The 27,785-nt window shown below is 35.9% G+C and overlaps 2 protein-coding genes across 2 annotated transcripts in view; both read left to right on the top strand.

Annotated features, from left to right (window-relative positions):
* LOC101901375 (glutamate--cysteine ligase) overlaps positions 1 to 14,230 on the top strand; it is a 35,460-nt gene extending 21,230 nt beyond the window's left edge. Inside the window, exons 2-4 of the mRNA XM_005188242.4 lie at positions 7,217 to 8,892; positions 11,046 to 11,227; positions 11,304 to 14,230. Of these exons, the coding sequence (XP_005188299.1) occupies positions 7,219 to 8,892; positions 11,046 to 11,227; positions 11,304 to 11,481 (2,034 nt within the window). The 5' untranslated portion in view covers positions 7,217 to 7,218 and the 3' untranslated portion in view covers positions 11,482 to 14,230. The remainder of the gene's footprint in view (positions 1 to 7,216; positions 8,893 to 11,045; positions 11,228 to 11,303) is intronic.
* Positions 14,231 to 17,789: 3,559 nt separating this feature from the next.
* LOC101901539 (glutamate--cysteine ligase) lies at positions 17,790 to 24,399 on the top strand. The gene is made up of 4 exons (XM_005188243.4): positions 17,790 to 17,940; positions 19,963 to 21,533; positions 23,732 to 23,913; positions 23,994 to 24,399. The coding sequence occupies exons 2-4, from the start codon at positions 19,965 to 19,967 to the stop codon at positions 24,094 to 24,096; spliced, it is 1,854 nt and encodes a 617-aa protein (XP_005188300.1). The 5' UTR covers positions 17,790 to 17,940; positions 19,963 to 19,964; the 3' UTR covers positions 24,097 to 24,399.
* The last annotated feature ends 3,386 nt before the right edge of the window (positions 24,400 to 27,785 follow it).

Genomic DNA, 27,785 nt, shown 5'->3' with positions numbered 1-27,785 from the left:
CACTTACGTACATACAAACATTTTTTGAAACGTCAAGGTGAATTTGTGAAAATTCACTTCAATTTGCAGTTGCTTTTTGTTGTTGTTGTCTTAAGGTATTCTTGGGTATTTTAATTAGAAATTCAAATGAAATTATTACAGCAAGATAAAACTGAACTTTAGAAACTTAACATTTTTTTCTTGATTGTTATGCACTTTAGAATAGAATAGAATTTTGAATACATTGTTGTATTGTTACCGTTAGTTCAGTTCGTTCTCTCATTGTTCAAATAAAACATTAAATTTATGGTAATTGTAGTTGTTTGTTGTTATTGGATTTTTATTCTTATTGGCAAGATGTATAAATGATATTGAAATGGGGAAAAAATTATTAATTAAAAAACGTTTTATAACTTTGTAATATTGAGGGAGGAAGCGAAATCGTTAAAAAAAAAAAAAAACAATTCAATTATAATTTTTTTTTATTTTTTATACCATCAGCCATATGGCTAGAGAGGGAGGACGTATATCATTTGATACGGCCAAAACGTGCCACATTGAAATAACGTTTTTAGACACTAGGTCTCTTTGGACCAAATCCGTTTGAGGACATTTGGAGTTGATCTAGAGATGTCCGTCCGTCCGACTGTTGGTCTGTCTGGCTAGCTAGTGCTCACGATAACTCTCGAAGGTAGTATTCGATTTGGTCCAAACCTGGTATATTGTAATATTATTATCAAACTTAGATCTAGTTCGAAGGTGGGCAATATCGGTCCTTCCGGTACATTCCCCACAATAGGTCGAAATTAAAAAAAAATGTTTTACTGCATAGAAAAGGAAAGAATAATCCAATTTTGCTCCAACTTTGCAAATCCTAATATTTCCATCAGTGCTAGGTCAGGTGCGAAAATGGACAATATCGGTCGACTTCATCATGTACCCCCCCCACAAAAGGACAAAATTTGGAATAATTATATCTCTTATAAAATGTGATGTAAGAGGCCTTTGTCTTCAAACTACACAGATCACAATATTTTTATTAGCCCAAGGTCTGGTGTCAAGATGGAATATATCGGTTCACTTCTTCTTGTACGCCCCCACAACGGATCAAAATTTTGAATATCCAAGAAACTCATAAAATGCGAAATTAACATCCGATTCCATTCAGACTTGGTACATCTCAATATTTCCATCAGCACAGGATCTGTTATAAAGACGGTAGAGATCGGACCATTCCTTTTGGTAACTCCCCCACAGCGGATCAAAGTTTTGACTAGCCAAAACTATTCTTAATTCCGAAATAAGTATCCGGTCGTCTTCATATTTCACACATGCCATTATTTCTGCTAACACAAGATATGCTGTGTAGATGGGATATATCGGTCCACTCCTTCTGGTACCTCCCACACAAAGGGTCAACATTTTTATTATCCATGAAGCTTATAAAATGTGAAATTAACATCCGATTCCACCCAGATTTGGCACATCTCATTATTCATATCTACACAAGATCTGTTATGAAGATGGTAGAGATCGGACCATTCCTTCTGGTACCTCCCGCACCAAGGGTCAACGTTTTGACTAACCAAAACTATTCTTAATTCCGTAATAAGAAACCGGTCGTCTTCATATTTCACACATGCCAATAAATCCGCTAATACAAGATATGCTCTGTAGTTTGGATATATCTGTCCACTCCTTCTGGTAGGTCCCCCATAAAGGGTCAACATTTTTAATATCCATGAAGCTCATAAAACGCGAAAAATCCGATTCGAACCAGACTTGGCACATCTCAATATTTCTATCAACACAAGATTTGTTATGAAGATGGTAGATATTGTACCATTCCTTCTGGTAAAACCCTCAAAGAAAGCGAAATAAGCATCCAACTCTCTTCAAATTTCGTACATACTAGCATTTTTGTTAAAGCAAGCGAACTCCTTCTGGTACCACACCCACAAAGGGTCCCAATTTTCAATACTTTTATCTGTCATAACTTGCGAAACAAATCAGCGATCCTTTAAAACTTGCTATATCTAAATATTTCTTTCAACCTGAGATGAATATGGAACTTATCGGAATATATAATTTCGCGCGAAATTGGATATAACTGTTTGATTTTCTTGTAATTTTGCCATAACAATTTATTTATCTGTATTAGATGAAATATGAAAAAAATAATACTTCGGTGGACTATATCTGGTGCCTCATTCACATTTTCTAAAAATCGTCACATATTCCATATAAAGTGAAGGAAGTAGTCGATATAGTCCAAACCTGGCGCGTCGCAATATTTATATCATATTTAGCTAGGTCCGATACGAGATGGACAATATTGGGCCATGCCTTCGGAACCTACTCCATAGAGGGTCAATAATTTGAAAACCCTAAACAGAAGTCAAAATATATTTAAATTATCGAACATTGGCTGGGGCATACATCTGTCGACAAAAACCGACTGACGCCTTTTAACTGGGGTTTTCTTAATTCCCCTCACAAAACATATATCCGAAGGTCAGCAAATTAAATTATTTCCTAAACTCCTTCCATAAAATATCACAGCTACCATTAGGTCATTGTTATGTCAATTTCGCAAAACACATTCTCCATTGACTTTATTTCATTTCCTTTAAAATTAAATAAAATATAATTAAAATATATATGGTATGTATGTTCCGAAGTTGAATCGCATTTCATTGTTGAAATCACTCTCTCTACCACTCGCTCTCACTCGTTGTTTTCTTTTCCCCTTCCGAAACATTTGAAATACAATACATTCTTCCAACAAGTGTTCACTTTGTTGTTATTGCTATTGGTTTTTTTTTTCCTATTCGACAAAACTGTCGATAGAGACACACCAAAGCTTGTAATGATTTAATCACTCAACTGCGCATTTTTTTGTTCCCTAACTAATTCTTCGCGTTTCCAAGCTTAGCAATTAAATCGTGATTTTATTTCCATTTAATGAAAAACTAGACGACAAGCAAACATCTGTCCGGAGGCAGAAAAATTAGAAAACAAATCTAATTGTTATGGCATTAAAATGAAATAAAATTAAAATATTCCAACGAATACTACACCAGGGAACACTGAACATTTTCAATGACAAACACAGTTTCTAGGCTTGGGCGGAATTTCACTTGGATCTAACATTTGCCTCGGAAAATTCCAAATAGATATTTTCTGCAATCGATGACCTTAAAAGTGTTGCCCTGTGTTATTTGAAGATAGTTTGTTGAATATCATAGCTGCAGTTGTTCAGTGTAATGTGTATTTTTCTAATCTTGTCTCTCTATTCGTATGCCGTGCTTAATACACGTGATTATGCCGCAATTACTTTTATTCATGAATATTGATTAGATTGTTGTTCATCCATGGAAGGAAGTTAAACTTGCAATGCCTTGGAGATAAATACATATAGGAAGTACGCTCAGAAAAAAAACTATATATAAAGGGTGAGATAAAAAAAAATACAACATAGTCAAACGCCATAATTTTTAATTTTTTTTAAATTTTATTGAATGAAAGCAAAAATGTCGGAAATAGCATCAAATTTTAAAATAAGTTTAGATTTGTTCGAATTTGTCACCTTTGGCACGAATTATAGCCTTCAAACGGCCAATGAAACCACATCAACATGCTGCCTGAATGTTGCTTTGCGGTATTTTGGCCCATTCCCAGCGAAGAGCTTGCTTGAGTTGATCGACACATTGGTATTTTTTAGTGATAACCTTGCTTTTTAAAATACTCCAGACACAATAGTCCAACGGATTGGTATCCGAAAAAATGAAGCGAAGAACCTCATTTTGTAACTATTCTTGGACGGCGTCATTTTGTAACCATTCCTGAATGTTCAAGGTCTGCGGCCAAAATGTTTGCTTGCCCAAGGCTTTAATACACCCTCCAGAATATTTTCGCGATAATATTCGGCATTTATTCTGATGCCACGATCGATTAATATGAGCGGAGAGCGACAATCAGCTGTTATGGTGGCACACACCATCACCATCGCCGGCGCTTGAGTTCTGGTGGCCAACCGAATGTGCACATTTCCGGCTGACCTTTTGGCAAGTAAACACGATAATTTTGTTTGTTTACAAACTGCTGGACAAAGAATGTTTTCTCATCGAAAAAAGAACAAATTCGGCAGTTCACCACTTTCGACCCCGCGAAGCAACTCTTTAGCTCTTTTGAGTATATACTCTTTCTATTGCAGTGTAAGTTCTTGTACTTTTTGGAATTTCAATGGCTTTACCCCGAGTTCATTATTCTATATTTGCCGAATGGAATATTGCGATGTGTCCAGCTCACCAGCCATTTCTCGGTCACTGCGACGCGGATTTCGATCACTTCGCTTCTTTACCTTCACGTCTTCTATGCGAAGACCTTCTGGCTCCTCTATGCGAATACCTTCTGGCTCTTCTATGCGAAGACCTTCTGGCTCTTGTATGCGAATACCTTCTAGCTCTTCTATGCGGAGACCTTCTGGCTCTTCTATGTGAAAACCTTCTGGCTCTTCTATGCGAAGACCTTCTGGCTCTTCTATGCGAATACCTTTTGGCTCTTCTATGCGAAGAGAAGACCTTAAGCTATGAGAAGAAGACCATAAGCTCTTCTATGAAAAGAATAGGTGCACGTCTTCGTATAGCCCTCATATAACGGTAACTCCCGATATTCGGTATTTTGACGATTTTAGCGACATTATTCACCGGAATTGTTATAAATTTGGTATTTGAAGTTCGTAACGGATACTACAGCCTAAGACATAATATTGTCAGTGGAGGTCCACGTCTTCGTATAGCCCCATATAACGGCAACTCCTGATATTCGGTAGTTTGATGATTTTAGGGACATTATTCACCGGAATTGTTTCGAATTTGGTATTTGAAGTTCGTCATGGGTACTACTGGCTACAGCCACGTTTTGGTTTGGCCCCCATATTATGGTACCTCCCTATATCCGGTATTTTGATGATTTTAGCTACATTATTCCCCGTTTTTTTCAAGTGTCGCATTTGAATATTATGATGAAAGTTGCCTATGCAGGTCCACGTCGTCGTATTTTTAACGGTTTTAATTTCTTAAAAATTGCCAAATTCGTTCCAAATGGTGGAGGGTATTCAAGGTTCGGCCTGGCCGAACTTACTGCTTACTTGTTTCTTCTAGTAGAAGTGCTTCCGCTCTCGTAAGATAGAAGAGTTTCTGCTTTTCTTCGAGAAATTCTTCTGTTCTTATTTGACACGAGCTTCTGCTCTTCCAAATGAAGAGATTATGTTCTTCTATGCGAAGAGCTTTTTGTCTTCTATAAGAAAGCCATCAGTTCTTCTGTTCCCTTAAAAAATTCTTCTGATCTTCTACTTCAATGCTCTTAATGCTATGTTTAAAAATCGTCAATAATAGTGGTCATTGTTGATGAAAAATTAACAATATTGAGAAATTTTCAATATTATTGATTGTCATTTTGTATTATCTGGGATCAAATGGTCGCACATTCAATTGTCCGGACATTCAAATGCGATCAAGCATTTTTTGTTGTTGTCATTTTTTTTGAATATAAATTGATTGACCGCATGTCTGCCACCCCCTCCAGAGAGTTTTATGACTGTGGTGGTAATCTATATACATATGTATGTATATGTATATACATATCAACAAATTAGTAAAATATTTTGTCGGCAAACTAATATTGAGTCAGGCGATTCGTTGGTGTATTTTTAGAGAAATTTATCTGCGCCAGCAGCTGTCGAGTTGTTGTTGCCGGTTTCGTTTTATTTGCTGTTCTTGCACATTTTTTTAGTGTTTGTTTGTAAATAAATTTTTAGTTTGTGCTTCTAATATTTGTTTGTGGGTAGACAAGTTTCAAAATACAATTGTTTAAAAAAGTGTTGTTGTTGGCATCTTTTTTTTTCTTCTCTTTTTCTCGATACTCATCTCTGAACCTTTGCCAATTAATTGATGGATGAGCAATTTCGTTGTTTTTTTTTTGCAAATTTTCTTTAAATATTATATTCTTTTCAAACAAATTTGCTGTTGTTGGTTTATTTTAAAGCGACAATTTCGCATGCAATTATTTGTCGTTGTCAATAAACCGTTTTGTCCGAACATAATTGTTTATGGCAATATTATTTATAATATTTTTGCGAAATTGCCTTAATATTTCCTGCGTATTTTTTGTCTGCCCGCGAAATCTAGTCGATTTTTGTTTGTTTTGTTTTCGGTATTAAGAGATGCCTTAGATATTTCTTTGTTCATTGTAGGACATGAAATAAATTCAATACTAAATATTTGTAAGGAATATTACAATTTTACAATACTATTTGGTTTATCACCATCGGAAGAAAGGCAAACAGGCACTCCACATTTTCAATGCCTGTATATTTATTCCGTAATAATTTCTGAATTGTTTATACAATCATTACTTTTGAAAACAATAATAGAAACAAAACAATAATCTACACTTGACTGAACAATAAATTCCCAATATATACAGGGTGAGATAAAAAAACTGGAACAATGTCATACGCACGAATTATGACCTTCAAACGTTTTGAAATCCTTGTGAAATTTATTTAAAAATCCACGCCTAAAGTCATTTTGAAATCCTTGTGAAATTTATTTAAAAATCCACGCCTAAAGTCATTTTGAAATCCTTGTGAAATTTATTTAAAAATCCACGCCTAAAGTCATTTTGAAATCCTTGTGAAATTTATTTAAAAATCCACGCCTAAAGTCATTTTGAAATCCTTGTGAAATTTATTTAAAAATCCACGCCTAAAGTCATTTTGAAATCCTTGTGAAATTTATTTAAAAATCCACGCCTAAAGTCATTTTGAAATCCTTGTGAAATTTATTTAAAAATCCACGCCTAAAGTCATTTTGAAATCCTTGTGAAATTTATTTAAAAATCCACGCCTAAAGTCATTTTGAAATCCTTGTGAAATTTATTTAAAAATCCACGCCTAAAGTCATTTTGAAATCCTTGTGAAATTTATTTAAAAATCCACGCCTAAAGTCATTTTGAAATCCTTGTGAAATTTATTTAAAAATCCACGCCTAAAGTCATTTTGAAATCCTTGTGAAATTTATTTAAAAATCCACGCCTAAACTCTATTAAATTTCAAATACTTTTTCAGCACGATTAGAATTTATTTTCAATTTCAAATAATTTTTTAAAAATTCTTTATCCTTCAACTCCATACTAAATTCCAAAATTTTCTCATCTCACTCTCTCATTTCAGCAATGGGTCTATTAAGTGAAGGCAGCCCTCTGTCGTGGGAAGAGACCAAAGCTTTGGCCCAACATGTTCGAGAACATGGCATACAGCAGTTCATAAATCTCTATCATCGTTTGAAAGATCGTCAGGGAGACGTCTTGAAATGGGGAGATGAAGTGGAATATGTTATTGTGAAATTCGATGAACAAAATCGGGTGGCACGTGTCTCCCTCAAAGCCCAAAGTCTATTGGCAAAACTAAATGAAAAAGAAATGGCCGATCCCCAAGGTGTTAAGTCGCTGTGGCGTCCGGAATACGGTGCCTACATGATTGAGGGTACTCCCGGCAAACCATTTGGTGGTCTAATGGCCCATTTTAATTTGGTCGAGGCCAACATGCGTTATCGCCGCCAAGAGGTCACCGAACTTTTGGACAAGGATGAATGTGTTATGTCCATTACGAATTTCCCCAGATTGGGTTGTCCTGAATTTACACATCCCATCTACAATCCAAATCCCGAGGATCCCAATGGTTCAGCCAAATCCCTCTATTTTCCCGATGAGGCCATCTTTCCCGGTCATCCACGTTTCAAAACTCTGACACGCAACATACGCATGCGCAGAGGCGAAAAGGTGGCCATCAAACTAAAAGTATTCAAGGATGAAAACACAAAATTACCCGTTGAAGGTAGTCCCGTCAACGAACCAGATGTAGTATTACTAGACGCTATGGGTTTTGGCATGGGTTGCTGTTGTCTACAGTTAACATTCCAAGCATGCAATATAACCGAGGCTCGTACCTTGTACGATCAATTGGCTCCGCTGTGTCCAATTATGTTGGCCCTCACGGCTGCTTCTCCCATTTATCGAGGCTATTTAACCGAATCTGATTGTCGCTGGAACGTCATCAGTTCATCGGTGGATTGTCGCACCCAAGAAGAAAGAGGCCTTAAACCATTGAAAGAGAATAAATTCCGTATTGCAAAGTCTCGTTATGATTCCATCGATTCATATCTATCGCCCGAGGGTGACCAATACAACGATGTCCCGCTGACCTATGACCAGCAAGTCTATGAAAATCTTCTTGATGGTGGCATCGATCACTTGTTGGCCCAACATGTGGCCCATCTGTTCATACGCGACACGGTGTCATTGTTCAGCGAAAAGGTCCATCAAAACGATGAAGAGGATACCGATCATTTTGAAAATATCCAATCGACCAATTGGCAAACTATGCGTTTCAAGCCACCACCACCAAACTCCTCGATTGGATGGCGTGTTGAATTCCGGCCATGTGAAGCTCAAATTAGTGATTTTGAAAATGCCGCCCTGGTATGTTTTGTGGTATTGCTGACACGGGTCATATTGTCGTATCAGTTGAATTTCCTCATACCCATCAGCAAGGTGGACGAGAATATGCAGAGGGCCCAGAAACGTGATGCTTGCCGCAAAGAGAAATTTTGGTTCCGCAAAAATGTACGCAAGACGCAGAAGACAAATGGCTATACAAATGGCTCGGCGGCAAATGGTGCCAATGGAGCAGCAGTTCATCAAAATGGCAGTGTCGTCACCACAAATGGTACAGAAGCTAATAATGGTGAGGCTAAAATGCAGATTGGTGGTACAAATGGCTATCATCACAACAGCGATCTGGAGGATGAATATGAGCTGATGTCTATTGGGGAAATATTCAATGGCAAAGTAAGTAAAGGAGGAGGGGGCATTTTTAAGTTGGCAATGGATTTATTAGTGTCATGAAACAAGGGCCTTGGGTTACAAATGAGAGAAAGGAGAGAGAGAGAGAGTGAGAGTGTAGAGACATATGCTATGGGGGGTCACTAGGATCTCGCCACCTACGAAGTGTTAACTTTTCTGACAATTTTAATCCATTTTTCCTGTTTTTCTAGTTTCTACCAGTTGTTTGCTTGAGAATTCATAATAATTAGCATACTTTAAAGCGGAAATGAATATGAATGTTAAAATTTTGCCATAAACCTTTCTATGTGAAGATCTTATACCCATGGTATTATATGAGTATTATTATGGTTCATCATCAAACATTAATTGAGATGGGTAGAAGCATTACGAAGCACCAAGTTCGGACAAATTGACATTGTTCCCCATTAAAATACAAGACTTGGGTTTTTCTCGCCATTTGTAGAGCGACACCTACAATTTTGGACCGATTTCTATTACCAGAGATTGACACTTTTTTAGATATGGATAGCAGTATGGATAGTCCTAGTACTGTCAGTCGAATTTTTTGCCCATAGGTTTAATATCCAGCATTCGATTCAACGAAAGTTTTTTTAGGAATCCTGTGATGTCTTCGGACACTCCAAGAATAAATAGTCGGTTTCTTCCATTGAGTGTATCCATAATCCTCAGTTGTCAGTTGTTTAAGTTGGCAGACCAATAAAAGAAATGCAGAGTAGTGTGCAGGCCCGAACGCCAAGTCAAGTAGACAGGTATAATTCACATTGTCACAAATCCACTGTAAACTATTGTTGGTCTTTGTGGCATTTAATTGTATTTGCCTTCTTCAGTATAATGCCTGAGATTCTTGCTAACCAGAGGAGGTTGAAATGTCGGAAATAGCATAAAATTCTAGAATAAGTTTAGATTTGTTCGAATTGGTCACCTTAGGCACTAATTATGGCCTTCAAACGGCCAATGAAACCGTTACACGCTGCCCGAATGCTGCTCTGCGGAATTTTGGCCCATTCCCGGCGAAGCGCTTGCTTGAGATGATCAACACTTTGGCATTTTTTTGCGCCAACCTTGCTTTCCAAAACACTCCAGACACAATAGTCCATCGGATTGGTATCCGGATATGGTGGCCATTGTGCGCTGGAAATGAAGCGAGGAACCTTATTTTGTAATCATTCTTTAATACACCCTCCAGAATTTTCAGCTGACCTCTTTGGCAAGTTAACACGATCATTTTGTTTGTTTACAAACTGCTGAACAACGAATGTTTTCTCATCGAAAAAAAAAAAAAAAAAACAAATATGGCAGTTCGCCACTTTCGGCCAAACGAAGCAACTCTTTAGCTTTCTTGAGTCTATTTTCTTTCTACTGCGGTGTAAGTTCTTGCAATTTTTAGAATTTCAATGGCTTTACCCCGAGCTCATTTTTCAATATTTGCCGAATGGAATATTGCGATATGTTCAGCTCACGAGCCATTTTCCGGCCACAGCGACGCAGGTTTCGATCAAGTCGCTTCTTTACTTTTCGAACCATTTCTGCTGATTTTGCTGTTGTCTTCCGTCCACTTCCTTGACGTCGTATCACGGTAACGAGCGATGGTACGAGATGCAAAAGATTTATTCACATTTAAATGCTGGAGAGCTCTAACGATAGCCACTTGTGGGTTTCCAACCAAATATAAAGAAATCACGCTATCACGCTTGAATTCCATCACGAATAACTTTTTATCTGGAAAATTGCCACTTTGCTTTTGTACGCTTGTAAACAATATAATGAGCTGTCACTAGAATAATTTTAACAGCTGTCGGACGAGTGGCTTAGTAATGACAGCAATCTGAAATTGGTTACAGTTTTTTCATATCGCACTGTAGAAATGCCTATCTGGCTGGCGAGTTTTATACTTTTTTGTTTGGATGACTTATCTCCCCTCTTGGCAAAAATCCGCTGGTGTTATGAGGGAGCGCTATGATGCCGTTCTCCGAAAGGAGTTCTATAAACACATTCATATTGTAGAAGACCAACATTTTGTATTTTAGGGGGGTCATGGAAGTTTTTCTGATTTCTAGCGATTTGAGGCCCTTGTTATATATGTTAATGTTAGTTTTCTGGATAATATCTAATAAAAAAATTCCTTATTTTTTCAGGCTGATGGTTTTCCCGGTTTGGTGCCTCTAATACGCAGTTACTTACAATCGATGGAAGTCGATACAGATACTCACTGCACCATTGAACAATATTTGCGTTTTATTGAACGACGAGCCTCCGGGGAATTGGTGACAACGGCCACCTGGATGAGAGAGCAGGTCTTGAAACATCCTGACTATAAGTAAGTCCTAATAAGATTTTTTTTTTTGATATTCAAACTAATAACCCTGTTTTCTTCCTACTTTGTCACTTTACAGAAAAGATTCCATTGTTAGCGATAGCATTAATTATGATATTCTTAAGAAAATCGAGGCCATACAAAAAGGCAATCTTATTGAGCCAACTTTACTTGGCCAAGGCAATCATACAAAAACAAAAGATTTCATACCAATGGCCATACAGAAACATTTGAATGTTTGTTGTGAAAGCATATGACCAAATGTAGGTGATAGTTTTAAATATGGTAACGACAAGAAACACTATGATGATGAGGATGTTGATGATGCTGACAAAGACGACGACGACGACGTAGCGGAAGGTGATAACTGTGATGGAAAAACAAATGAAGCAACAAGTAGCCAGTAGTAGTAAAACGTAATACAAATAGCAAAGGCAATATTGCCATAAAACAAAATGATGCTAGAAAAACAAAAAAGAAAAACCCCAAAACTGGACAGCAACGACGTTTAAACAGAGAATACATTAGGAAAATGCAAGAAGAAACTGCTGGAAAACAAGATAAAATGTTAAATGTTGTTTTGGCCTGGCCTGTTTGTGATGAGCGCACATAAAAAGCAAAAGACGGATAGCACACCAAATTTATTTTGGCTTCAGCTGACTATAACTGTTATTTTAAATTAAATGAAATATCAGTTAAGGCTAACCAGGAGGGATAGGAGGTACAGTGGTGAAGTTGGAAACAAAGCCAAGCGTCTTCTGTTTGGTTTTTTTGTTTTTCTCTACTTTGGAAGCTCCTCCCTAAGCTTGGAATCAGCAAATGTACGAACTGCATATAGTCTTGATAGGCTAATAATTGGTGATGAGAGGACGTTGCAAACTTTCCTTCACAAAAGTGATCAATTGATTGAAATTTGAATGCAAGCGGCGGCAGCAGCAACAAGGATGGGATTTATGTTATAGTTATACAAATACATATATATTCTTATATACACATACATAATTGCTGCATACATACATATATACTAGTTATTAATTTTTTATTATTTGTTAAATTATTTCATAGAAAAAAAAAAAAACAACCAACAACAGGATACGATGAAACAAACAAACATTTAAAACCTTTTAAACATTAAGTGTTTATTTATTTACTTAAAAACAAAACACAAACCAACAATAAAATATAATTCCTATATAAATTATATATTTTTAACACAATGTCACACGAATACGTATAACCAAGAAAAACAAACAAAAAAACTTTAATAAAAACAAAATTGAACTTATGAACAAACTTGATAAATCAAAACAAAAACAAGTAAGCAAAGGCTACAGTCGAGCGGGGCCGACCGTTGAATACCCTACAACACTACAATAAACGATAAAGTTTATATAGGCGAGATACTCGAAAGAATTCCACAAGATATTGTGACAAATAATAAAAGAAAACCATCAGGTTTTGTTCTCTAATTTTCGAATAATAGCAACTTAAACTAATTTGCTCATTTCCAATTTATTGGTAGATGTTGCACTTAAATGGCTTCCTAGATCCGGAACAAATATTACCCAAAAACCTATAATCTCCCAGAAGTGGCAAAAGATTAACATTTATTATTGGTTTCTGACTGAAACGCATCTATATGAGATACAGACATTTGATTATATTCTTCAACGAAATCAGCGTTAACGAAATAGTCAGAAGTGCGTCTTTCCTGTATTTGAGATTTCCAAAAAAGTCACCGTAATGGACATTTTCGTACTTTGTCTACAAAAGTTGGCAAACTATTTCACACATTGAATATTTTTGGATGGCCATTCAAATGTGCCTGAGGATCGGGCGATAATTACGACCTGCTGACAATTTTGCAGTTTTTTGGTCCATTTCAACCCCTAAATATATGGCGATCATCTCCAAAAAGAGTAGGCTTCTATTCTGACCCTCATCTTATCTGCATGCAAAATTTCGTAAGGATCGGGCCATAAATGCGATCTGTATATGACATCCTGATATCCTAACTACTTAGTTTTGTTAGCTGTAGAAATATTACCAAATGTTTAATTCCAAATGAAAATATGCCAAAAATATGACAAAATTGAAAAAAATATGAGAAAATTTTACAAAATCAATATTTTCATCTTTAGAGAGATACTTTTATGCGATTTTTTTAGACGTTTTTTCTTTCCTGCCAAGAGGCCATTCTGAATTAATAAGAATTGTCGAAATCAGTTCTGCCGTTCTCGACATATAAGAGATCTTTCAAGTATATCTTCTTTGATAGACATATATATCGCACATATTTAGCTATATATCCGATTTGTTGGATGTCAACATCAATGTAAAGGTCAGAAGTAACCTTGTCATGGCTTCGTGATTTCGCCGGGATTTAAAATATTCACGGTTAAATGAAAAATTTTGATTTTTTTTCAACACAAAAGATATGGTCTATTTTACCTAGATATTATCCGATGACCACCCAAATTAGTAGGCTTCTTCCCCGCCCTAAACTCTATCTACATGCGAAATTTCGCGTCGATTGGTCTATAATTGTGACCTGTATAGCTACTGCAAAATCCGACATTTTTTCAGTATTTGGTCCATTTCAACCCCTAAACATTTGGCGATCATCTCCAAAAGCAATAGGGTTCTATTCTGGTCCAAACCCCACCTACATTCTAAATTTCGTGAGATCGGGCCATAATTGCGACCTGTAGAGTGATTACAAATTAACATGGACAGACGGACAGACGGACGGACGGACATACATAGCTAGATCGACTCAGCTCGGCGAGCTAGGAAGATCCATATATACTTTCCTATGTGGGAAATCAATATTTCGAGGTGTTACATAATTTTTGGGCCAATCAAACTTATAATACCCTCAACACATAGTGTTGTAGGGTATAACAACAATAACTAAAAAAAAACACAAATTAAAAACTGAGCAAAAAATCATTGTAAACAAAATCTAAATAAAATTTGTACAAATGAATAAAAGCAACAAAACTATTTTCTTGGGGTTTTTATTGGATTAATTTAAATTTAAGTGTTGAGGGCTAATGCAGTACGGAAATGAAATTAAATTCAAAGCATACTTCCAGGCCATTAGAATTTGGTGAAAATTATCAAGCTCCCTAATGCATGCTTTGATGTTTAGTACATTTATTCCAAACAATGATAAACAGTAATGCTGCCAACATTCTGAGGTCACTTTTTGTTCGATTCCATTCGCCTGGTATTAAATTAAAAATGAATTTACTTGAAAATTTTTACTTGAGTGAGATGGACATGGAAAGTCCGGGTTCAAGACCCGGGCTAGACCCGGATCAACTTACCCGATATAGGCAATATTGTTACTTACAACAACAGTTAAATTTAGAAAACTTGAGTTCGCTTACCCGTTTGAAAATACCCAGAAGAGAAATCTCTGGACCCAGAAAAGGTATTAGCACAAATTGTAGCATTTTGGAAAGTTAAGATACCCCCTAATGGACTCTTTTTCGAAATTTTGGGGGTTTTTAAAAAATTCGAGTTAAAAAAAAAATCAAGTGACCATTTGTTGCATAGGTATTTTCGTAAGCGTTACCTACATATTTTATTACCAAATAAACTATATACCTAAGATAAACGCATTAAGGATGAGATTTCCTTGAATCCTTATCCAAAGATTTCAAAAAAGAAGAAATGTGGGGAAATTTTCCTTTGCGATGCAAACTTTCAAAACACCGATACGCGTGTCTTCCTTTTTTAACTCTATTTTTATAATCTGCTGGACTTTTCCTTTGGGTAAACAAACAAAATCAAAAGCTAAAAATTAGTTTGTTTACAAAACAACTGATTATTGAACTGCTGGGAAATATTTTAGATATAACATTTTATCCAGATTAACCCACATTATTAGGATTTATTGCTTAATCCGGATTAACTCTACCAGATTTACCATACAAAATAGATCTTCTCACAAACGGATTTATTTTAAATTCGGTTTTTCATCCTACGCCCCTTTGTTTCTTTACGAAGAAGCCAGCCGTTGTATTAAGTCAGTAAAAACTTGTTCTATGTGTTCTCACCTTCAGATTTCGGCATTTCGTACAATGATGTTCTTAATTTCTGATAATGGGGAAAAGTAACCGAAAGACACGGGCAATAAAAAGGCAATTTTCTACCCAAATTTGCTCTGTTCCAGATCCTGAAGTAATCTACTAGTTTTGCAATTTTTTTATTATATTATATTAAGTTAGTCATTCCATTTGTAACACCTCGAAATATACATTTTAGACCTTACAAAGTATATATATTCTTGATCAGCATAAAATTCTATGCCGATTTTGCGTCCGTCCGTCTGTGGAAATCACTCTAGCTTCCGAACAAAATAAAGCAGGTTGATAAAATTTTTCTCAAATGTGTATTATGTCTGCAGGACTTTTGGTATTGAAAATGGGTGATGTAGGTTCACGTTTTGATATAGCCCCCATATAATGGCACCTCTCTTTTTCGGTATTTTGGTTATTAAAGCGACATTATTCACCGGAAATGTTTTAAAGTTGGTATTTAAAGTTCGTAACGGATACTGCAGCCTATGACAGAAAATTGTCTTTGCAGGTCCACGTCTTCGTATAGCCCCCATATAACGGTACCTCCCAATATTCGAAATTTTGATGATTTTAGCGACATTATTCAGCAGAATTGTTTCAAATTTGGTATTTTAAGTTCGTAACGGATGGTACACAGTATGACAGAAAATTTTCCGTACAAGTCCTCGATTTCATATAGCCCCCATAGAACGGTACCTCAAAATATTCGGTACTTTGATGATTTTAGCGACATCATTCACCGGAATTTTTTAAAATTTTGTATTTGAAGTTCGTAGTGGGTGCTACAGCCGATGACAAAAATTGTTGTATGCAGGTTCACGTTTTCGTATAGCCCCCATATGACGGTGCACCCCGATATTCGGTATTTTGACGATTTGTGCGACATTATTCACCGGAATTGTTTCAAATTTTGTATTTGAAGTTCGTAATGGGTGCTACAGCCGATGACAAAAATTGTTGTATGCAGGTCCACGTCTTCGTATAGCCCCCATATAACGGTGCCCCCCGATATTCGGCATTTTGACGATTTTAGCGACATTATTTATCGGAATTGTTTCAAATTTTGTATTTGAAGTTCAAACAGCCGATGACAAATATTTTGTATGCAGGTCCACGTCTTCGTATAGCTCCATATGACGGTACCTCCCTATACTCGGCATTTTTACGATTTGTGCTACATTATTTACCGGAATTGTTTCAAATTTGGTGTTTGATGTTCGTAATGGGTACTACAGCCTATGACAGAAAATTGTATGTGCATGTCCACGTCTTCGTATAGACCCAATATAACGGTACCTCCCTATATTCGGAATTTTGATGATTTTAGCGACAATATTCACCGAATTTTTTTATTCAAGTTTCGCATTTAGGTATTGCCAAAATCGTTCCAAATAGTGAAGGGTATTCAAATATCGTTTTTTACTTGTTTTCGATATCATAAGGGGAACATCGGTTATGGTACTTAAAAGTCTTACATTCTTTCACTTCTGTTTCAGACTAACAGAATGGCACTACTGATACCAGTTATGGCACTCTACGAATTGAATTATAAAAATCTGTCGACATCTTCCCTATATGTGATTGAAGTTCTGTCGTACACTTTCCCGTGTTCATTGCCCACAAATTATTCGCAACAGTCCAATTGTTTGCAAATTTTAATAAAAAAAAAAAACAATATTTTGTTCACTATTCACACTTGTACTTCCGTTGGGCGCCACTGCATGTAAAAGACTGCCAGCTTCAAAAACTTTTCATTTATAAAAAGGAACGATAAAGAATACTAATTCGTCCCGAAAATAATTGGAGCTCTCTTCGTACAGACCTAATTAATAGCCAGTACTGAAAATAAACGTGTTTTCTTTGTTATGCCCCTGAATTTTATACGATGCGCTAAGGAGACTTTGTCCCTTATCTAAATCATTTATTCGACTCATCAAAACATACACGCTTATTGATTTTCTACATTGCTTGAATACTTCTTGAACACGTTTGGAAAATGTTTGAAATTTAAAATAAATATTTATATATGTATCTGTGGCAGTTGGTAACAACGCCAAATGCTAAATTATTCCAAAAATGTTTGTCAAGTCATGGCCAAAATTACCGATCTTCTTAATTTTATTTAATTAAGAATTACGATATAACTGAGAGGAGTAATAATTGTTATTGTTTCAATTCAATATCTTGCCTATCAATATGCAATGCCCAAACGACGACAACGTCGACGATGACAAAAACACATCAACACCACACACGACGACGACAACACCGCAGGTATTATTTTGCATTCTAATGCACTGCTGCAGACGCCGACTGCTCTTTTTAAAATCCCAAACGTGTTTCTACTCACCCGAATTTTATATTCATATCCCAATTTCTGTATTCTTCCAAAAGCAAGTTGTAATTGCAATCTTGAATTGGTAGGAAAACAATACCGAATTTCGAGATAAATACCTGGTATTTATTCGATACGAATCATTTATTTCAGTTAGGGACAGTGATGCAAGTGAAGTGTTGCCTTTAACCAAGAACTGGGACTTTGGATTTAAATTGAAGTGTTGAAAAATAAATTTAATTCTAAGATTGTGACTGATTTTTTTATTTTTTGTTTTGTTTGAAATAAAGGTAATTTTTTATTAAAAAAAAAAAAACAATATTTAAGTGAATGTTATGTAATGTGGAAGAAATCGTTATTTGATTAAATATTGAAAAAATTACGTACATGGAAAGTGAAAAATATATAATGGTTTAATGAGTGTTGTGATGATTTCATGGGGAATACAAACTAACATATATACTTGCACAACTTAGATACATACGCCATCTCATTATCAAAAAAAAAAACGTCTAACCAAAATTATAGATATAATTACAAACCACACATACTTTTAAAAATTTAAGAATAAAAATGGGAGTAATTCTAAAACACTGTGCTAACAAAATTGAATTTTTCCAATAATCACAAAGAAAATGAAGTAGATTAAGAAAGTAAAGCTATAAAAACGAGAAGACACGTGTATCGGCGTTTTGAAAGTTCACATCGCAAAGTAACGAAAATGGAGGGTGTTTAAAGGAAATAAAACTCCAATCTCCCTCTTTGATTGTATACCCTCAGCTATTGTCCCTTTATTCAAACATATTTTGGCATCCGAATTTATTATCCAAAATGTTGAGCCTTTATGGGGGAGGTTCCGAAACATTGTCCAACTCCCTTCTGATATAAGTCTGATATGAATATTTTAACGTACCATATTTGGACTATAGCGACTATTTACTTGATATGAGATATGTGATTATTTTAAAAATGTTGAAATATGCGTGGGGTGCCAAATATAGTGGATCGAAGTATTCCACTTAATCTAATAATAATAAAAATATTGGGACCTGCAAAATGCAAAGAAAATCGAACATTTAGTTTCAAATTTATTGGAATCAAAATTTCAACTTTTTGTGGAATAGGAGGTATCAGAGGGAGCGGGCAAAAAGGGGTCTCACCACAAGGGTATGTTGATATCTATCATCTTCACACCATATCTTGTGTTAGTAGAAATATTGGTATGTGTGAAGTTTAAAAAGAATCGAAAGCCTTTTTCATATTTTAAGGGCGTTTGGCTATAAAAATTTTTGATCCCTCTGTGGGAGAGGTGTATATCCATATATCTCATCTTCACACCAGATCTTGTGTTAATAGAATTTTTGGGATGTGTGACATTTGAATAGAGTCGGATGCTTATTTCACATTTTATTAGAGATATAATTATTCAAAATTTTGCCCCTTTATAAGTTTCGTGGATATGCAAAATTTTGATCCTTTGTGAGGGAAGTACCAGAAGAAGTGGACCGATATATCCGATATTCACAGAGGATCTTGTATTATATTATAGAAATAATGGGATGTGCCAAGTCTGAACGGAATCGAATGTTAATTTCGTGTTTTATGAGTTTCATGAACATTCAAAATTTTGACCCTTTGTGGGGAAGGTGCCGGAAGAAGTGGACCGATATATTCTATCTTAACACCAGACATTGGATTAATAAAAATATTTGGATGTGTGAAATTTGAAGACAATCGGACTCATAAATCACATTTTATAAGAGTTGTATTTATTCAAAATTTTGACTATTTGTGGGGGATGTACTTGATAGAGTGGACCGATATTGACCATTTTCGCACGTGGCGTAGCACTGATGCAAATATTTGCAAAGTTGGAGCAAAATCGGATTACCGTTTCTCTTTCTGTACAGAAAATATATTTTTTAAATATATATGGTGGAGGGTATACAAAACAAAAGAACTTCAAATTTACTCGAATTTATACAACAAATAGGATACACAAGGTACGAAAAAGACCCATTCGCGTTGCCATATTCGCATATTACATATATCTCTCCAAAAAATGATAATGGAAATAGAATTCCGCTCGGATATTCATGATTGGGATGATAATGGGGTACTTTTCTGTAAAAGAAAATTTTTCCTAGAGTAAAATTTAACGAAATAACAGGTGTTGTCCCCATCATCTGCTCTGTAGAAATATCCTCCCACGTAGTTCCTGGTCATTAATAAGGCTACTTTTTTTCTTAAAAATCAAAATTTTATTTAATTTATCTTTCTTTTACTTTATTTATTTTTATTTTGTTTTCCAGAAATGGGTCTCTTAACAGAAGGCAGACCTCTCTCGTGGCCCGAAACCAAAGCCTTGGCCGATCATGTGCGTCGTCATGGCATTGAACAATTTATAAATCATTATCATCGACTCAAGGATCGCAGTGGCGACACCCTGAAATGGGGTGATGAAATCGAATATATTTTAGTTAAATTCGATGAACGTCAGAAAAAAGCCCAAGTAGCTTTGAAGGCTCAGTCATTGTTGGATATTTTAAATGAAAAGGAAGAAACTAATCCACATGCTTGTAAGGCACTCTGGCGTCCTGAGTTCGGGGCGTATATGATTGAAGGTACTCCGGGAAAACCATTCGAGGGTTTTCTTACACATTTCACAATGTTGGAAGCCAATATGCGTCATCGTCGTGAAGAAGTCACGGATCTCTTGGAACGCGATGAATGTATTTTGTCGATGACAAATTTCCCCCGTTTGGGTTGTGAGGACTTTACCTATCCAGTATATAAACCACAACCGAATAATCCAAATTCGGTGACAATGTCAAAATATTATCCCGATGAGGCATCGTTTAGTGGTCATCCACGTTTCAAGACAGCTGCCAAGAATGTTCGAATGCGTAGAGGTGAAAAGGTGGCCATTAAAGTTAAAGTATTCAAGGATAAATTTACCAAATATCCAGTGGAAGGAAGCCCCATAAATGAACCAGATGTTGTGTTGCTGGATGCGACAGGTTTGGGCATGGGTTGTGGTTGTTTACAGGTCACTTTTCAGGCGGCAAATATGCAAGAGGGCCGTTTGCTATATGATCAATTGGCCACAATGTGTCCCATAATGTTGGCACTGACCGCAGCTGCCCCCATCTACAGAGGATATTTAACAGAGACAGATTGTCGTTGGCAGATAATAAGTTCCTCGGTAGATTGTCGCACACCAGAAGATAAATCCTTTATACCCAAATCACGTTGTGACTCAATAAGTTCATATCTCTCGGGAGAGGGTGAAAAGTACAATGACATACCACTGCCATACCATCAACGGGACTATGAACACCTGAGACAGGGTGGTGTCGACCACCTAATGGCCCAACACATAGCCCACTTGTTTGTGCGTGACACGATTTGTTTGCTCAGCGAAAAGGTCTATCAGAACGACAAGGAGGACACCGATCATTTTGAAAATATCCAATCCACAAATTGGCAGACAATGCGTTTCAAGCCACCACCACCAAACTCCTCCATTGGCTGGAGAGTCGAATTTCGTCCCTGTGATGTACAAATAAGCGATTTTGAAAATGCCGCTGTAGTTTGCTTCATTATTCTACTTACCCGGGTGATATTGGCATATGATCTGAATTTGTTGCTGCCCATTAGCCGGGTCGATGAAAACATGAAGACGGCCCAGAAGAGGGATGCATGCCGGCAGGGAAAATTCTATTTTCGCCGTAATATTTTCAATACTTCTGGCAGCATGGAAAGTAATGGATGTGGTAATGACAATGGTTGCGAGACTATGAATGGTTATCACACAGAGGCTGGAAGAGATGAAGAGGAGGAATATGAATTAATGACAATTGGGGATATTATTAATGGAAAGGTGAGTTGTGATGGAATAATTGGGTTTCAGGATGTAGTTAAGAGTTTATGTTATTCAATTCCAATGCTGAAAATGCAATCAGAATTACCATCTAATAGCCGAAACTAAGCTAGTCAGTCAGAACGTGACTCTCTCCTGAAAAAATTTTTATACCCTCAGTCATATGGCTAGAGAGGGTATATATCATTTGATACGGCCAAAACGTGCCTCATCGAAATAACTGTTTTAGACCCTAGGTCTCTTTGGACCAAATCCGTCTCAGGACATTTGGAGTCAATCTAGCGATCTACGTCCATCCGCACGATAACTCTGGAAGGTAATATCTGATTTGTTCCAAAGTTGGTACATCGTAATATTATTGACAAACTGAGATCGGCTTCGGAGATGAGCCATATCGGTCCGCTCCTTCTGGTACCTCCCCCACAAAATGTAAAAATGTTCAAAGAAAACAATTTACTGCACAGAAAGAGAAAGGATAATCCGAATTATCTCCAACTTTGCATATCCTAATATTTGCGTCAATGCTACTTCAGGTGCGACAATGGACAATATCGGTGCACTCCATCAAGTACCTCCCCCACAAAGGGTCAACATTTCGAATAATTACAAGTCTTATAAAATTTGATGTAAGAGTCCGATTGTCTTCAAATTTCACACATCCCAATATTTTTATAAACCGAAGGTCTGGTATTAAGATGGAATACATCGGTTCGATCTTTCTGGTACCTCCCCCACAAAAGGTCGAAATTTCCAAAAAATATTTTTTTGCACAGAAAGAGGTAGGATAATCCGCTTTCGCTCCAACTTTTTAAATCCTAATATTTCCATGAGTGCTAGGCCAGGCCATCAAATACCTCCCCCACAAAAGGTCAAAATTTTGAATATTTATAACTCTTATAAAATTTCATGTAAGTGTCTGATTGTCTTCAAATTACATACATCACAATATTTCTATTAACCCGAGGTCTGGTGTGAAGATGGGCAATATAGGTCCACTCCTTCTGGTACCTCCCCCACAAAGGGTCATAATTTTGAATATCCATAAAGCTCATAAAATCCTAAAGTAACATCCGATTACATTCAGACTTGGTACATCTCAATATTTTCATCAAAACAAGATCTGTTATAAAGATGGTAAATATCTGAACATTTCTTCCGGTATCTCCCACACAAAGGGTCAAAGTTTTGAATAACCAAAACGACCATAAAATCCGAAATAAACATCAGGTTCCCCATATCTTTCACACATTCCATTATTTCTACTAACACAAGATCTGTTGTGAAGATGGGATGAATCGGTCCACTCCTTCTGGTACCTCACCCACAAAGGGTCAAAATTTTGAATATTCATGAAGCTCATAACATGCGAAATTAACATCCGATTCCATTCAGACTTGACAGATCTAAATACTTCCAACAACACAAGATCTTTTTTAAAGATGATAGAGATCGGACCAATCCTTCTGGTATCTCCCCCACAAAGGGTCAAAATTTAGAATAACAAAAACGATCATAAAATCCGAAATAAGCCTCCCGTTCTCTTCATATTTCATACATCCTATTATTTGTGCTAACACAAGAGTATTTTGAGTATTCACGAAGCTCATAAAATGCGAAATTAACACAAGACCTGATATAAAAATGATAGAGATCGGACGATTTCTTCTGGTACCTCCCCCACATAGGATTCAAGATTTTGAAAAACAAAACGCCCATAGAAAGCGAAATAAGCATCCAACTCTCTTCAGATTTCAAACAAACAACAAACATTTTTTCTAACACAAGGTCTGTTGTGAAGATGATATATATCTGCAAACCCCTTCTGGTACCTCACACACAAAGGGTCACAATTTGCAATACTTTTATGTGTCATAAATTATTGAATAGTATTTTTATTAGAATAGTTAAGGTGGGAATACATAAAGCGCTTATTTGGCTGGCTTAAGTCATCCGATGGCTTCTTCGGAAGTGAACAAAGGAGCCTAGGGCCAAAATCGAACTAAGCCAACTTAAAACTCATTTGCTCATCTACAAGGAAGCCAGCCGATGACTTAAGCCAGCCAAATATGTGCTTTATGTATTTCTGCCCTTATTTAATTTTATTAAAAGTCACCCGAGTAAACGTCAGGCTTCTCCACTTTTATTAATTATTGTTTTTAAATTTAATTAATTTAACATTTGTTATTTTTCAATTTCAGTCCAACACATGTCCAGGCTTGATACCCTTAATATTCAGTTATTTAGAAACCATGGACGTTGACAGCAATACCTATGGAACAATAGAAAAATATCTAACTTATTTACAAAAACGGGCTTCGGGTGAAATACTAACCGGCGCTCAATGGATACGAGAACAAGTTCTGAAACATCCAGAGTACAAGTAAGTTGTTTTGTTTTTATAAAAATATTAAAATGTTTACAAAATTTTAATTAAATAATTTCAATTCACTTTTTCTTCAGACATGACTCCATTGTCAGTGACCGGATAAATTATGATCTTCTGAAACGTATTCAGGAACTTCAAAATGGAAAATTTGCCGAACAAATTTTAAGATCTGGTTGATACGGCAAATTTACGGATTGTGCCCTGCTTCGGTATTTGTTCGATGACTTCTTTTGCCCGATGTGCTGTGACCTCCCCGCATCAAAGTGAAAATCACAAAAAACCTCTACTACTAAGAACAAAATTTGGAGATTTCAAGGTCTCGTGATTTTAATGTAAATACTAAGTATTTGTGTGTAAATACTTTCTATAATGAAATTTATATTAGTATAAGACTTGTTTGAATTAACAAATACAATTTTAAAAAAAATATATTCATACATATGTATATGTATAATAACAATTATTTGTTATTCCAGTAAATGTGCGTCACACGCTTTTTATTGCAATTTGAATTCAATTGGGAGTTATTGAAAATACAAGGGTTTCGTTGGCAACTTGGTTACTTTGCCAGGCATCAATACTCGTGTATAAATATTCGTAGTATAAATATTTTGTGCCGTTGGCGCCCAATCAAGCTCAAGTGATAGTCTTAAAAGAAAATAATACCACACTCAATACTAACAAGTAAAATAGTATCAGTCAGGTTTAGCCGACAGATGTATACCCCTGGCCTTGAGTTATGATTATTTAAACTGTTGACCCTTTATGAAGGGGGGTTCCGAAGCAGTTGGCCAATATTGACCAATTCGTATCTAATCTAAGACTGATATGTGCCGTTGGCGCCCAATCAAGCTCAAGTGATAGTCTTAAAACAAAATAATACCACACTCAATACTAACAAGTAAAATAGTATCAGTCGGTTTTGCCGACAGATGTATACTCCTAGCCTTGAGTTATGATTATTTAAACTGTTGACCCTTTATGAAGGGGGGTTCCGAAGCAGTTGGCCAATATTGACCAATTCGTATCTGATCTAAGACTGATATAAATATTACAACGTGCCAGATTTGGGCTATTTCGACTACTTCCTATACTTTATATGAGATATGTGCAAATTTTTGGAAAATGTGGAAATATGCGTGTAGTAACAGATATAGCGGACTGAAGTATTCCAATTTTATACTTTATTTAATACATAAATATTTAGATATAGCAAATTGCTTGCCGACTTGTTTCGCAAGTTATGACAGAAATACATATTGTTGGTGAAGCACCCAAAGGGGTTGGCAGATATATATCATCTTCACAGCATATCTTGCATTAGCAAAAAAAAGTTGGGTGTGTGAAATTTTAACAGAGTTGAATGCTTATTTCGCATTCTTTGAGCGTTTTGTTTTTCAAAATCTTGAACCTTATGAGGAGGAGGTACCCGAAGAAAGGGTCCGATCTTTACAATCTTTATCACAGAACATGTGATGATGAAAATATTGAGATTTGCCAAGTCTGAACTTCATGGATATTCAAAATTTTGACCCTTTGTGGGGGAGATACCAGAAAGAGTGGACCGATATATTCCATCTTCACAGCAGATCTTGTGTTAGCAGAAATAATGGGATGTGTGAAATTTGAAAAGAACCGGATGCTTATTTCGGATTTTATAAGGGTTTTGGTTATTCAGAACTTTGACCATTTGTGGGGGAGGTATTAGAAGGAATGGTCCGATCTTTACCATCTTTATCACAAATCATGTGTTGATGAAAATATTGAAATGTACTAAGTGTGAATGGAATCGGTGTTAATTTTGCGCTTTATGAGCTTCATGGATATTCAAAAATATTGCCCCTTTGTGGGGGAGGTATCAGGAGGAGTAGAGCGAAATATCCCATCTTCACTGCAGATCTTGTGTTAGTAGAAATAATGGGATGTGTAAAATACGAAAACCGGATTTATATAATCGTTTTGGTTATTAAAAAATGACCCTTTTTGGGGGAGATGCTGGAAGGAATGGTCCGATCTCTACCTTCTTTATAACAAATCTTGTATTGATAGAAATATTGACATGTGCCAAAACTGAATGGAATCATTCAAAATTTTGACCCTTTGTGGGGGAGGTACTTGATGGAGTGGACCGATATTGTCCCTTTTTGGCACCTGACTGTGGAAAAAATCTATTCTAAGTACCTAAGGAGTTCAATAGAAAAATTAAGGAAATTTGTAGTAAAAAATCCTTAGTTTTCATACAAAAGCATTTTGGTGAGAATTTTCCTGAATAAAAGTTATTCGTAATGGAATTCAAGCGTGATAGTGTGATTTCTTTATATTTGGCTGGAAAACCACAAGTGGCTGTCTTTAGAGCACTCCAGCACTTAAATGTGAATAAATCTTTAGAAAATGGCAGGCTGTTCCTTAGCAAAGGATTCATTATACCCTCCATCATTCTATGGAGGGTATATTAACTTTGTCATTCCGTAATAGACCCTACTAAGTATATATATTCTGGATCAGCGTAAAATTCTAAGATCCAGCGATGTCCGTCTGTCTGCCTATCCGTCTATTGTAATCACGCTATCTTTCGAACGAATTGAGATAGAAGGCTAAAATTTTGCATATATGCATAGTTTACCAGTAGTGATTTTAGTAATGTTTTAGCGACAGTAATGATTTTAGCGACATTATTTATCGGAATTATTTCAAATTTCGTATTTGAAAACGTAATGGGTGCTAAAGGCTATGACAAACATTTTTGAATGCAGACCCACGTCTTCGTATAGCCCCCATATGACGGTAGCTCCCAATACTCGGTATTTTTATGATTTGTGCGACATTATTCACCGGAATTGTAACAAATTTCGTATTTAAAGTTCGTAATTGGTACTACAGCATATGACAAAAAAAAATCACGTCTTCGTATAGTCTCCATATAACAGTTTTCATTCAGTTTTCGGAAGTTTTTGAAAAATTATCACGTTCCTTCTAAAATGGTATTGGCCGCCATTTTAATGGTTTTATTTATATTTGTCGTATTCACATATAGTTATGTTTCTACAGTTCTATTTGTCGTTTTTTTACTACGCTGGTGCATAAAACACAAACATTGATATCACCACTTTCAGTCAATCAAGCAACAGACAACATTTTAAAATTTTCATCAAAGTTTTCGGTTAGAATCCCTGCCTAATTCGTATATACTCTATACAAACAATAGAACGAAATGAAACCAATACATCCAATATTATTGCATGCAATACAAAAAGGGGCCTGTTTACAGTAGCCCCAACTCGTTTTTCAATTAGGACAAGTTGTAACATATGAGCACACCTTTCACGAAAAAAAAATTGGTTATTCGAATAAATTATTTACCAATCAGTAAACAGAAAGAATTGACTCACAATTCGTAAACAACAACATCCAGTAATTTTATCCAATAATTCCAATATTTAAACTAGTATTATTAACACACTTTCGTTTGCAGGTGATATTTAGAGCAATTAAATTCTGCTTCTAGACACATTAATTTTTATATGCATCCAAAATTAGTTTCGACACATATTATAGTTTAAATGGAAGAAGAAGCGCTTTCTCTGTCGCTCTCTTTCTATAACGCCAACATTAAAGTCAATGCACTTTGCATAGACGACGGTTGCTTGATTCAGAACGTGTCTTTCATTAGCATTAAACAAATAGAAATGATTATAATAATAATATGGTGTCTATACACTTCAAATGAGATCTAGTTTTATTTATAAAAAAATTAATATTCTTTGTCTTGTCTCTGAGTCTTGTGACTAATAAAATGCATATAATAATGAATTTTTGGGGATTTTTTATGTGTCTAGACCAATGTCTAACAATTGATGCTGAACATT

This window comes from Musca domestica, unplaced genomic scaffold, assembly GCF_030504385.1.
Source record: "Musca domestica strain aabys unplaced genomic scaffold, Musca_domestica.polishedcontigs.V.1.1 18, whole genome shotgun sequence".
NCBI lineage: Eukaryota > Metazoa > Arthropoda > Insecta > Diptera > Muscidae > Musca > Musca domestica.
Note: the sequence above shows the minus strand (reverse complement) of the source record. Positions and strands in the feature narration are given on the sequence as shown.

Bases quoted from the DNA above. Each gene is read 5' to 3' on its own strand.
- LOC101901539 (XM_005188243.4), top strand. From the start codon at position 19,965: ATGGGTCTCTTAACAGAAGGCAGACCTCTCTCGTGGCCCGAAACCAAA. The intron at 21,534-23,731 runs GTGAGTTGTGAT...TTTCAATTTCAG, and splicing joins GGGATATTATTAATGGAAAG to TCCAACACATGTCCAGGCTT. The intron at 23,914-23,993 runs GTAAGTTGTTTT...CTTTTTCTTCAG, and splicing joins CTGAAACATCCAGAGTACAA to ACATGACTCCATTGTCAGTG.